The sequence below is a fragment of the Chiloscyllium punctatum genome, chromosome 45, assembly GCF_047496795.1.
Source record: "Chiloscyllium punctatum isolate Juve2018m chromosome 45, sChiPun1.3, whole genome shotgun sequence".
Taxonomy (NCBI): Eukaryota; Metazoa; Chordata; class Chondrichthyes; order Orectolobiformes; family Hemiscylliidae; genus Chiloscyllium; species Chiloscyllium punctatum.
In genome coordinates this window covers 21,357,501-21,371,518 of record NC_092783.1, presented here as the reverse complement: position 1 = coordinate 21,371,518, position 14,018 = coordinate 21,357,501, and the positions used below count along the sequence as shown (strand labels likewise).

The 14,018-nt window shown below is 39.8% G+C and overlaps 1 protein-coding gene across 3 annotated transcripts in view; it reads right to left on the bottom strand.

Annotated features, from left to right (window-relative positions):
- Nucleotides 1-483: 483 nt before the first annotated feature.
- Nucleotides 484-14,018, bottom strand: part of LOC140467213 (bile acid receptor-like) — a 156,546-nt gene continuing 143,011 nt past the window's right edge. For all 3 annotated transcript variants that reach the window (XM_072563431.1, XM_072563432.1, XM_072563433.1), the window contains 2 exons: nt 6,767-6,880; nt 484-3,300 (listed from right to left, as the gene is read on the bottom strand). In XM_072563431.1, coding sequence (XP_072419532.1) covers nt 3,062-3,300; nt 6,767-6,880 — 353 coding nt within the window. In that variant the 3' untranslated portion in view covers nt 484-3,061. The remainder of the gene's footprint in view (nt 3,301-6,766; nt 6,881-14,018) is intronic.

Genomic DNA, 14,018 nt, shown 5'->3' with positions numbered 1-14,018 from the left:
TTCTATGATAATCCTCAAGCATTTTTGGCTATCTATAAGGATATGTAAATCAAAACACTCTGAAGTCCTCCAACCCTAACACAGCAATATGCTCTTTTTCACTAGATAATCACCTATTAGACGTTTAAACTTCCCAAGAGATAGCTTCATAGTCAGTGGGTTAGAATTTCTGAGAGATCCTGAAACACATCTTTTGCGATATACATGCCTGGTCTCCAATTATTCTGAGACTGGAAGATCTAGGCCAATATTTCTCTGCATTATACTCCATTGTCTATATAAGGAATTTGCTCCATACTTTCCCATCTGCTACAAATTCCATGAGAAGAGCTTTCCCTAAATTCACAACTATGTACAATGAACCAATTCCACTTGACGTTTGTGTAATATTATGGTTAACAGGAAATATTAGTATATTGTTGCACATTACCACATAGCAAAGTTATACCTGTAAGCTAATACATCAGACAACATATAATTGAATTTTGAGACTTCAGTCATTTATTTTCAATAATTCAACAAGCAAATATATAAGCAATCCAGGGCCTTGTGCATGGAGTGATATGAAACATAGGTTTTGTGCTTGTGATCCCCAATGTAGAAAGTCAGACATATTGTCAAACAGAGGTGTTAATTTTGAGGCCAGAATATCCAGTAATATATCCTGATTACATTAAGATTGATTTTAGTCAATGAATAATCATAGCATCACCAAGTGTTACTGTATCATGATGACGTGAGAGACTTTTAAGCAGTCAGGTAGTTACAGACATTTACGTAGGATCAATGTCTATCAAGTACTTGTCATGTTGTATATTTTACTAATATTTATAAAATGAATTTTTCCATTATGTATCAGATTTGGTTATCCATTACAGGTGTCGCAATGCAATTATTAAATATAGATTTGAAATGTGCAGAAAGCACTAGAATCTAATGACAATTATAGCCCACATTGTAGTGTCATGTCTAACTATTCATTTAGTTTGTCTTACAACATAAAGTTGAAGTGGAAAAGAATGGAGCTGGAAAAAGCATAGCAGGTCAAGCAGCATCAGAGGAAGAGAGGAGTTGACGTTTCGGATCAGGACCTTTCACCAGGACTAGCAGGTCCAAATTGAGACAGTCTGAATGGTGTCTGGAGTCGATGGGGAATGGTTGTAAATAAAGATATTATTTTAATATTGTCTTATGAAAATGTCATATTGTTAATGATCCCCTAAATGAAAGCCATTAAAGGTCCTCACTTATAATAAGTTCTATTAACTGTTCCATTGTTTTAAATTAAAATTCACAAGTACTGTATAACATGACATTTTATTGAATGTTCTTAATGTCTAACATTTCAAGAGATTTTGCATTCTCTTCTGCAAACATTCACAGATAATTGAAACAATTTGAAATGCAGTTTGGTGATGTTGTAATCTCCTATATTTTGTAGTATTTTATGAAAATTCATGTCAAAATTAAAAACAGATCATTTAGGAATTTGGTACATTTGGCTAAAATAAATTTTAAAAAGTTGCTTTTCCAGCTGGTTTTCATCTTCAATTTTCCCAGCAAATTCCTGAGCCTGAATTTTCATGGAAAATTTATGCCTCAGCCAAAATGAAAATCAAGCCCCTATTCCTGACAAATGTTATTTTTGCCAGGGCAAAAGGGTCAGATTGTGATTCACACATATAGGAAACTCAAGTCCAGCAGGCTTATTTGAATTCAATGCCGAGTTCAAAGAGGCCTAATTTTGCTCGAGAGGAATTTATAGCGTAAAATGTGTGACTAATGATTATTAAGAGTAGATGCGAATGTGCGTGAAAGGTGGAAAAAGTCTTTGGAACTGACAATTTTTCAATTTATTTAAATCCCCTACTGTATAAAATTTGAAAACAAAAGCCTGCTGTGACTCTAAGTTCAGAAGATTTGGTGCTTTCAATATCAATGGCTGTTTGTTGCCATAAGGCTAAGGGTTATCATTATCGTATTAGTACAGCTTTATGACTTCAACAACCTGTCATATTTATAATATGATTTTTGTAGGTTCACATTTTGAATGACAGCTCCATGTGATCATACAGGGATTCACTGTTTTGATAGGGGCTATGAATATAAATAGTACAATAAGGGATTGAGTACTTGAAGAACTTTAAATGTATTGGATGGATTTCTTGTAATGAGTACCAACAACTTTAAGACAGTGAAGTCTCTATAAATACTTAAAGCATTATTTATTTCATTTCAGCATGGTTCCTGAGCACTGTTATGATAGATACTGAGTGAGTTGTCATGGATAGTCTAAGACTGAACAATGGAGGAGGGTGGGTGAGGAGACATGTGTTGGCACTCAGTTGACACAGGGACTGTAAGAGATTACGATCGCTTCTTAGAGAGACATTACTTGGCTTTGAGGGAATAAGGGTAATGGGGAGATGGTGTACTTGAGGTTGCATGATTTAGTCTCAGGGGGCATGTGTGATTGACGAGAGATAGAGAATTACTGTTATTATTAAATAACCCACTTCAGCAGACTCCTGACTTCCACCATACTGTTCAAAGGAGTGGCAAGACCCAACTCCAGTGCACAAGCCCTCTACCTGAGCAAGCTTCTAGCAGTTCAATGTAATTTCTCCCAAGTTATGTTCATAAAGTCAGGAAGATTCTAAGCTGAGTGCACCCAACTCAGGATGAAATTTGAGCCTGGTCTTATTTCAGGAATGTGAATTACAAAATGACTTAATTACTGGTAGTCAGTCTCACATTCATTGAGAGCAAGTACTTTATAAAATAAAATATAATGACCAAATGGTCTGTGAGAAACCAAATAAAAGCTGTTGGTCAAATAATAAACCAAAGATGAATATAAAAACAAAAGTTTCAGTTACTGTAATTACTACCATGACAATTGATTTGCCTTTGACATATTCTGACTTGGTAGCTGCAGACTGATGAAATTAAATTGTATTTTACGTAAATCATTTTCTGTGGTTTTGGACTTTACAAAAAAAGCCTGACTTGCAGTTGAGCTGACCAGTCCGAAAACATTTATCAGATTCTATGGTGATCCTCACTGTACATCCCAAATTTCACACAGCAAGGGTGTGAGTTTCTGATCCTTTGTCTTCCATGACATCAGTACCTCTGAATGGTTGTGGTTAAGGGTTCTAAGTTGAGTAAGACGACCCAACAACCGAGCAAAGCGCTGTGGACTTTCCGGATGATGGATCTTTGAATACTTGTATAAAATCTCCAAAAGAGGCTCCTGTAACTTTTCTACATGTAGTTTATTCTTTACATAGGGTCGATCTGCAGATCAACAAAAGAAAAGTGATCAACCAAATTTGGTATAATTGAATTACAAATATTAAAGTACATGGGGTTGATTTTTAACTTTCAGCCAAAATATTAAGTCTTGCCTGTATATAGCATCAAAAATATAATTAGGTAGGAATTTTTTCCTGCAATTAAGTGATGCCAAATTCTATTAGTGGTATACAAACCTTCTTCCTGCACTCTAACTAGGTAATGTTGACCAACCAGAGTCAAAAAGTTTTTGACCCACACTTTTTGACTCTGATCTCCAGCATCTGCAGTCCTCACTTTTTCCCAGTGTTGATCAATCATTCAGTAAGTACAAAAATCTAACCCCTTGTAGTAGCAATATTCCAATGGAAGTGTTCAAGTAAGTGGACCACAAATGTTGAAAATTCCAAAGAGCAGATAAAATAAAATCCATTTTTTGTGGATTCCAATGTGTGCCTTCATTTTTCTATCATTAATGAAAGCAAAGCCATTCAAAATTATAATTGTTATTACCCTGATTGCCTATATCTTCTTACTTCATTTGAAGCAGTTATTGAATGCATACCCATGCCACACAGTGGCCTTTTGCTTTTTAACCACTTATAAATGCAGCTGGCTTACCATGATTCTTGGCTGTTTCATATTTACTGCTTCCTATTGGCAAACCATATAGCCACACAAGTCTATTTTTATTAATTAAAGCTATGAAATAATTTGATTTTTTAATAATGACAGGGACTTCTGTGATGTATTATCTACTTAATTATGTTAATTGAATTGCTTAATTTAAATTATTGAATAATTTGTAGTAGAATTAATAACTGAAATGTCATTGGATTGTAGATAGTATGCTTTGTGCCAGAGCACACATAAGTACATGATAAAGCAGTGAGAGTTACAAATTTTGGTAATTTCCTTTATCAAAATATTCACAAACTATCTTGATTGAAGTTCATTTGTTGGCTAAGGAACACTTTAGACAAGATAGTACTTTCAAAATTTGTATCTTAAGATGCACTTCTGAATTTGATATGAGAGTAATTGAATATCATATCATTAGTTTATGTGCATTTTTGTGTTCATTAAGGTAAAGGAAGGTGGAATGAAACCTTTTCATGTCCACAATTAAGCTTTCTTATCTTTTTGATTATTCACTTTACTGCCTTCTGGTTACATTAGTTAGAAGGCCCTTCCAAGTTAATTCTTTCTCCTCATGTTTCCTCTTTTCAACCTAGCCTATCAAACCCAGTCTGCATCCTGGTTACTCAGTGTAAGGACTGTTTGTAGTCCTGATAATGAGTCACCTGTTCTTAGAAGCAGAATTTCTTCTCTTCTCAGGACAGAAGAACCATGATGAGCTAACTAAGGGCCCAATAGTCACACCCTGCCTGAAATTCAGCCTGACATTTAATTCAATGACTTATGACGACTGCTCCTAAAAGTTTAGAGAACAGATGCTGTAATAAATCTGCTTTGCCTTAAATATCTCCTCTAGGATCACAGATTTCTACTTGTCCTATTTCATCCATTTTGTTACAAACCGTTGTTTTTTTAATCATTTAATTAATACTGTTTTACACTCTAATACAGACCTGCTCTTTTATTATTTTCTCCCCTTTTCTGACACTATCTTTCAATCGTCATTCCCTGTATTTGTACCTGTTTAAGTACTGTTAGGTCTCTAGCTTCTTCCATAAATGATGAAATATTATCAACCTGAAATGTTAACTCTCTATAAGGCCTGATAACTCAGTGTAAGTGGATTGGTTTTGAATAAGGTATGATCTCACCATCAGTTTTTCTTTCAAAAGATGCTAACTTACCTGTTGAATATTCCCAGTAATGTGTGATTTGTTTTTCTCTCAAGTTCAGTATGATAGAAAGGAAAACTCTCCCTGAAGAGCTATAACATTATAACTTAACCTAGCTTCAGAATCTGTGTTGTACCCCACCACTGCAGTTTTAATTTCCAAAATGTTTCCATTCTTGAGGATATTTATCATCTACTATCAAATTCTCAACAGTTTAATGGTCTGGGGCTATACCAACAAGAAACAGCAATACGTCTGATGCAAAGTGTGATTACCATTAAATATGCTATATAAATATAAATTATTGTTATACATGTTAGAGCCTTCACTGATTTTTCATTAGTTTTACTTTACTCTTTTATAAATTTGGAGAAAGTGAGGACCGCAGATGCTGGAGATCAAAGTCAAGAAGTGTGGTGCTGGAAAAGTACAGCCAGACAAGCAGTGTCCGAGGAGCAGGAGAGTAGATATTTCAGGCATAGGCTCTTCATCCTGACTCTTATAAATTTGGTTTGGAATTGAGCTAAAGATAACTCTTGGAATGTCAATAAGAGTTAATGTTAAAAGAAAAACAGACTAAACAAACTTTTGTTTATTTGTGAGGACAGGTCTGGACGTTAATTGTAGGTTGGTTTCTGATCAAAACGTTCTGGAGATGCTTCATCACCAGTGCATCACGTTAGACAGATAGCAGAAGTTGGCTACTAACAAGGGTAATACCTGGGCATCGGTTCCAGCAAGTATGGGAGAGGACTAATACTCAAACAGATGGCAGATGTTGAATGTAATTGGGATCTCATGGGGCAGATGGTTAGTCATTCAGGGTGTGCCTCAGGTTGGAATTGGCTTTTGAATGGTGGTTTCTGTGAGAAAGAGTCTGGCATGAAGATTTGAAAGCTCCCTGCCTAACCTCTTATAAGCAGCTCTTGGAAGCTTAGGGAATAGAAAATTATGTTTTAAGTATTACTACCTTTGTCTGAGTGAACTAAAAAAGTGACCCAATGACATTTTCAGAGAATCAACCAAGAAGCCATTTTCTATTATTGTGAAACAACAAAACATGAAAGCCACTTAAATAATCTGGCCAGTTTTGTTATTTACTTCTATTTATCCCTTAACTGTGTTAAGGGCTGAAAATAAAGATTTTTGGGTTTATGGCATAGACAATCAGATCACTTTGTTATTTAATTTTGCTCTTGTATGTTACTATATTGTTAATAAATTTCGAAGTCTTATATTTAACATAGGGATCAATGTGTAGAATTGATTGTTCACAAAGCGTGAGATTGGTTATTCAGAAGTTTGGTTCGGAACCATTGGGGTCAATTTTGAGGATCTTTGAAGATTTTAATTTTACCATGTTGCAAATACAACAGTAGAAAGACTTTTGCTTCAGTTGCCTGTCTCCATATCGTAACATCGACTTCGAACTAAATTAACTGAGAAGTAAACTTTTCTACTAAAATTTCACAAGTATATCAGACTATTCATTGAAAATTCTGCCCATCGTGCATGCAAATTCCTTTAAACAACAGATCAGTTCCCAGACAATTTCAGCTTTCCTTCCCTGGAGCCAATCTCAAACAAAATATGTACATGATTGGGTTGGATTTCCCTAATTAAATTAAATTAATGCCATAAGTTATGATTTTTTTTACCTGAGAAAAGAATTGTGGTTGCAGAAAGTAAGGCATATTCAGTATCTGTCACATTCATTTCTCCCATACTTCTGTAGAAGTCGAACATTGGTGTTATAAATTCTTCAGTTGTACCTGGTCATACAGAGGAACAAAATTAAACTTTCCCAATTCACTTGTCAAAAAAAAGCACAAAATGTATGATAGCTGAATTATGATGCATATGTGTAAACATTTTAGCAATAGAAGTAAAAAGGCAAACAATGACACTTGAAGAACTCATTTACTGACAGATGGAGAAACAGATTGAACAGCAGATCTTGGAAAGGTGCAGATGCAACTGAGTTGTTATTAAGGGTGACTTCAACTTCCACAATATTGATTGGAACTTCCTTAGTGCAGGTGGTCTGGTTGAACCGATTTTGTCAGGTGTGTCCAGGAGGGATTCCTGGCTCAATATGTAGATAGGCCAACTAGAGGGGAGGTCATATTGGATTTAGCGCTAGGCAACGAGCCAGACCAGGTGTCAGATCTCTTGATGGGAGAGCATTTCAGTGACAGTGACCACAACTGCCTCATCTTTACCATAGCCATGGTGAGAGATAGGAACAGACAGTATGGGAAGATATTTAATTGGGGGATGAGAAATTATACTGTGATTTGATAGGAGCTGTGGAGTATAAATTGGGAACAACTGTTCTACAGGAAATGCATAACAAAAATGTGGTGGCTGTTTAAGGAGCACTTCTTGTGAGTTTTGATAGCTTTGTTCTACTGAGACAGGCAAGGAATGGTAAGGTGAAGGAGCCTTGGATGACAAGAGCAGAGGAGCTTCTTGTCAAGAGGAAGAAGGAAGCTTACTTAAGGCTGAGGAAGTAAGGATCTGGCACAGTTTTAAAGGATTGCAGGGTACATTGGAAAGAACTCAAAAATGGACTGAGAAGACCTAGGAGGGGGCAGGAAAAAGTCTTGGCGGGAAGGATTAGGGAAAACCCAAAGACATTCTGCACATACATGAGGAATAAGAGAATGATCAGAGAGAGGGTAGAATAATGGAGGGAACTTGTGCCTGGAGTCTGAAGAGATAGGGAAGGTCCTAAATGAGGTTTTTGCATCAGTATTCACTAGAGAGATGGATCTTGTTGATAGTGAGAACACCATGGACCAGGTTAATAGGCTTGAACAGATTGATACTAAGAAGTGGATATGCTGGAAATTATGGGAAGCATCAAGATAGATAAATCCCCAGGGCTGGACCAGGTTATTACGGAAGTGAGGAATGAGATTGCTGTGCCTCTGGCGATGATCTTTGTATCCTCACTCTCCACGGGAATAATATCGGCTGATTGGAGGAAGACAAATGTTGTTCCTCTGTTCAAGAAAGGGAATAGGGAAATTCCTATGAATTACAGACCAGTCAGTCTTATGTCTGTAGTAAACAAGGTACTGGAAAGGATTCTGAGAGATAGGATTTATGACTATTTTGAAAACATAATTTGATTAAAGATAGTCAGCATGGCTTTGTGAGGGTAAGGTCATGCCTCATTAAGCTTATTGAGTTCTTTGAGGACATGACGAGACAAACATTGTCAATTGTCAGAAAAACCCATCTGGTTCAGATGTCCTTGGGAATGAAATCTGCCATCTTTACCTGGTCTGGCCTACATGTGATTCCGGAGCCATTGCAATGTGGTTGACTCTCAACTGCCCTCTGAAATGGCCTTGCAAGCCAAATACTTAGTTCACTAGAAAGTCACAACAAAGAAATGAAACTGGATGGACCAGCTGGCATCGACCTTGGAACCGGAAAAGGCAACGGCAAAAACACAAACAGCCATGTCGACCATGCAAAGTCCTCCTTACCAACATCTGGGCACTAGTTTCAAAATTGGGAAAGCTATCTCACAGAGTAGTCAAGCAATAGTCTGATATACACATTCTTACGGAATCATACCTTACAGATAACACCCTAAACACCACCATTACCATCCCTGGATATCTCCTGTCCCACCGACAGGACAGATCCAACAGAGGTGGTGGCGCAGTGGTATACAGTTGGGAGGGAGTTGCCCTGGGAGTCTTTGATATCAACTCTAGACTCCATGAAGTCTCATGGCTTCAGGTTAAACATGGGCAAGGAAACCTCTTACTGGTTACCACATACCGTCCTCCTTCGGCTGATGAATCAATACTCCTCCATTTTGAACAACACTTGGAGGAAGTACTGAGGGCGGTAGGGGCGCAAAATGTACACTGGGTGAAGGATTTCAATGTTCATCACTAAGAGTGGCTTGGCAGCAGCATTACTAATCGAGCTGGTCGGGTCCTAAAGGATGTAACTGCTAGACTGGGCCTCTGGCAGGTGAGGAAGGAATCAACAAAAGGGAAACAACATACTTGACCTCATCCTTACTAATCTGCTGGCTAGAGAAGCATCTCTCCATGACAGTACAGGTAAAAGTGACCACTGCACTGTCCTTGTGGAGATGAAGTCCCACCTTCACATTGAGAACAACCTCCATTGTGTTGTGTGGCACTATCACCATGCTAAATGCGACAGACTTTGACATAATCCAGCAGCTCAAGACTGGGCATCCATAAGGTGCTGTGGGCCATCAAGTGCAGCAGAACTACATTCCAACACAATTTGCAATCTCATAACCCGGCATATCCCGACTCAACCATTGCCATCAAGCCAGGGAATCAACCCAGGTTCAATGGAGAGTGCAGGAGGGCATGTCAGGAGCAGCATCAGATACACCTAAAAATGAGTGTCAACCTGGTGAAGCTACCAAACAGGAATACTTGCATGCCAGACAGCAAGTGATAGACAGAGCTAAGTGATCCCCCAACAAATGGATTAGAACTAAGCTCTGCAGTCCTTCCACATCCAGTCATGAATGATGGCGGACAATTAAACATTTCACTGGAGGAGGAGGCTCCACAAATATCGCCATCCTCAATGAGTGCAAAAGATAAGGCTGATGCATCCGCATCAATCTTCAGTAAGAAATGCGGAGTGGATGATTCATCTTGTGCTCCACCAGTGGTCTCCAGCATCTCAGAAACCAGCCTCCAGCCAATTCGATTCACTCCATGTGATATCAAGAAATGGCTGGAGGTAATGAGCCCTGATAACATCCCAGCAATTGTACTGAAGATGTGTGCTCCAGAACTTGCCACTCCACTAGCCAAGCTCTTCTAGTACAGTTACAACACTAGCATCCATCCGACAATGTGGAAAACTGCCCAGGTATGTCTTGTACACAAAAGGCAGGACAGATCCAATATAGCCAATTATCACCTAATCAATCTACTCTCCATCAACAGTAAAGTGATAGAAGGGGTCATCAACAGTGCTATCAAGCAGACCTGCTCAGCAATAAGCTGCTCAGTGACACCCAGTTTGGGTTTTGCCAGGGTCACTCAGCTCCTGATCTCATTACAGCCTTGGTTCAAACATGGACAAAGTGCTAAATTCCAGAGGTGAGGTGAAAGTGACAGTCCTTGTCATCAAGGCTGCATTTACCTGAGTATGGCATCAAGGAGCCCTGGCAAAACTGGAATCAATGGGTTTCAGAGGGAAAACACTCCATTGGTTAGAGTAATACCTGGCACAAAGGAAGATAGCTGCGGATGTGGAGGGTCAGTCATCTCAGCTCCAGGACATCTCTGCAGAAATCCCTCAGGGTAGTGTCCTAGGTCCAACAATCTTCAGTTGCTTCAACTATCACCTTTCCTCTGTCATAAGGTCAGAAGTGTGGATGTTCACCGATGATTGCACAGTGTTCAACACCATTCATGACTCCTCAGATACTGAAGCAGTCCGTGCTCAAACGCAACAAGACCTGGACAATATTAAGGCTTGGGCTGACAAGTGGCAACTAACATTCACACCATACAAATGCCAGACAATGACTAAGACCAATAGGAAACATTCTAACCACTGCACCTTGACATTTAATGGTATTACCATCATCGAATCACCCACTATTAATATCCTATGGGTTACCACTGAACAGAAACTCAACTGGACTCACCACATGGTGGTGACCAGAACAGGTCAGAGACCAGGGATGCTGGGGCAAGTAACTCACCTCATGACACCCCAAAGTCTATCAACTATCGACAAACATAAATCAGGAGTGTGATGGAATATTCCCCACTTGCCTGGATGGGTGCAGCTTCAACAACATTCAAGAAGCTTGACACCATCCAGGATGAAGCAACCCATTTGATTGGCACCACATCTACAAACATTCAATCCCTCTGACACTCAGTAGCAGCAGTGTGCACTATCTAAAAGATGCACTGCAGAAATTCACCAAAGATCCTTAGATAGCATCTTTCGAACACATGACCACTTCCATCTAGAAGGACAGCAGGTACTTGGGAGTACTATCACCTGCCTGTTCCCCTTCAAGCCACTCACTACACTGACTTGGAAATACACTGTTGTTGTGTCACAGTCATTGGGTCAAAAACCTGGAATTCTCTCCCTACCGGCATTGGGGTCAACTCACTGCAAGTAGACTACAGCAATTCAAGAAGGCAGCTCACCACCTTCTCAAGGGCAAATAGGAATGGGCTATCAATGCTGGTCAGCCAGCAACGCCCAAGTCCCACAAATGAATTTTTGAAAAGTTGACCAAGGTTGAGCAGTGGATGTGACATATATGGATATCATTTAGGTATTTGATAAGGTTCCCCACAGTAGGTTCATTCAGAAAGATAGGAGGTAAGGGATACAGGGAAATTTGTCTGTCTGCATACAGAATTGGCTGGCCGAAAGAAGACAGCAAGTGGTAGTGGTTGGAAAGTATTCTACCTGGAATTTGGTGACCATTTTGGAAGGATGAATTTAAATGCACAGGACTAAACAGGATTCTTGGCAGTGTGGAGGAACTGCGGGATCTTGGGGGTCCATGTACAAAGATCTTTCAAAGTTGCCACCCAAGTTGATTGGGTTGTTAAGAAGGTATATGGTGTTTTGGCTTTCATTAACAGGGAAATTGAGTTTAAGAGCCACGAGGTTTTGCTGCAGCTCCATAAAACACTGGTTTGACCACACTTGGAATATTGTTACCAGTTGCAGTCACCTCATTGTAGGTGCAGAGATGGTGCAGAGCAGATTTACCAGAATGCTGCCTGGATTGGAGGGCTTGTCTTATGAAGAGAGGTTGGGTGAGCTAGGGTTATTCACACTGGAGAGAAGAAGGAAGAGAGGTGACTTGATAGAGGTGTACAAGGTAATGAGAGACATAAGCAGAGTAGATAGCCAGAGACTTTTCCCCAGGGCAGAAATAGCTATCACGAGGGGTCATAATTATAAGGTGATTGGAGAAAGGTACAGGGGAGATGTCAGAGGTAGGTTCATTACACAGAGAGTGGTGGGTGCGTTGAATGCACTGCCAGCAGTGGGAGTGGAGTCAGAGACATTTGGGGCACTTAAGCGGCTGCTGGACAAGCACATGGATGGCAGTAAATTGAGGGGCGTGTAGGTTGGGTTGATCTTAGGTTAAGATTAATGCTTGGTACAACATCGTGGGCCAAAGGGCCTGTACTGTGCTGTACTATTCTATGTTCTATGTTCTATAAATTGGAGTCCTATTCCCTTCTCACGAAATAGTAATCCAATGATGAAAAAAATAATGAAGTGTACAATCTCATCAAGAATTTGCAACATTTCAAAATTGCTTTTTAATCTACCTACACTGGAATGTAACTTGTATCGTGTGGAAAGCAATAAAAGCTTAAATCATTAAAGATATTGTCAAATCAGCATTAAATCGATATTTCTTTAGCATAAGGCATTAATTTAGTCATAAATTGTCATTGCAATTACAGAAACATGGCTCAGGGATGGGCAGGACTGGCAGCTTAATGTTACAAGATACAAATGCTACAGGAAGGATAGAAAGGGAGGCAAGAGAGGAGGTGGAGTGGTGTTTTTGATAAGGGAAAGCATTACGGTTGTGCTGAGGGAAGATATTCCTGGAAATACATCCAGGGAGGTTATTTGGGTGGAAGTGAGAAATAAGAAAGGAATGATCACCTTATTGGGATTGTATTATAGACCCCCTAATAGTCAGAGGGAATTTGAGAAACAAACTTGTAAGGAGATCTCAGCTATCTGTAAGGATAATAGGGTGGTTATGGTCAGGGATTTTAACTTTTCAAACATAGACTGGGACTGCCATAGTGTTAAGGGTTTAGATGGAGAGGAATTTGTTAAGTGTGTACAAGAACAATTTTCTGATTCAGTATGTGGATGTATCCACTAGAGAAGGTGCAAAACCTGACCTACTCTTGGGAAATAAGGCAGGGCAGGTGACTGAGGTGTCAGTGGGGGAGCACTTTGGGGCCAGCCACCATAATTCTATTAGATTTAAAATAGTGATGGAAGAGGATAGACCAGATCAAAAGTTGAAGTTCTAAATTGGAGAAAGGCCAATTTTGACGGTATCAGGCAAGAACTTTGAAAAGCTGATTGGGGACAGATGTTCGCAGGTAAAGGGATGGCTGGTAAATGGGAAGCCTTCAGAAATGAGATAATGAGAATCCAGAGAAAGTATATTCCTGTTAGGGTGAAAGGAAAGGCTGGTAGATATAGGGAATGCTGGATGACAAAAGAAATTGAGGTAAAAACAATGACTGCAGATGCTGGAAACCAGATTCTGGATTAGTGGTGCTGGAAGAGCACAGCAGTTCAGGAAGCATCCGAGAGCAGTAAAATCGACATTTCAGGCAAAAGCCCTTCATCAGGAATACAGGCAGAGAGCCTGAAGGGTGGAGAGATAAGTGAGAGGAGGGTGGGGATGGGGAGAAAGTAGCATAGAGTATAATAGGTGAGTGGGGGAGGGGATGAAGGTGATAGGCCGGGTGTGGGGGGGGGGGGGGAACGGTGGAGTGGATAGGTGGAAAAGAAGATAGGCAGGTAGGACAAGTCATGGGGACAGTGCTGAGCTGGAAGTTTGGAACTGGGGTGAGGTGGGGGAAGGGGAAATGAGGAAACTGTTGAAGTCCACATTGATGTCCTAGGCTTGAAGTGTTCCCAGGCGGAAGATGAGGTGTTCTTCCTCCAGGCATCTGGTGGTGACGGAGTGGTGGTGAAGGAGGCCCAGGACCTCCATGTCCTCAGCAGAGTGAGAGGGGGAGTTGAAATGTTGGGTCACAGGGCAGTGTGGTTGATTGGTGCGGTAAAGAAATTGAGGGCTTGGTTAAGAAAAAGAGGGAAGTATATGTCAGGTATAGATAGGATAGATGGAGTGAA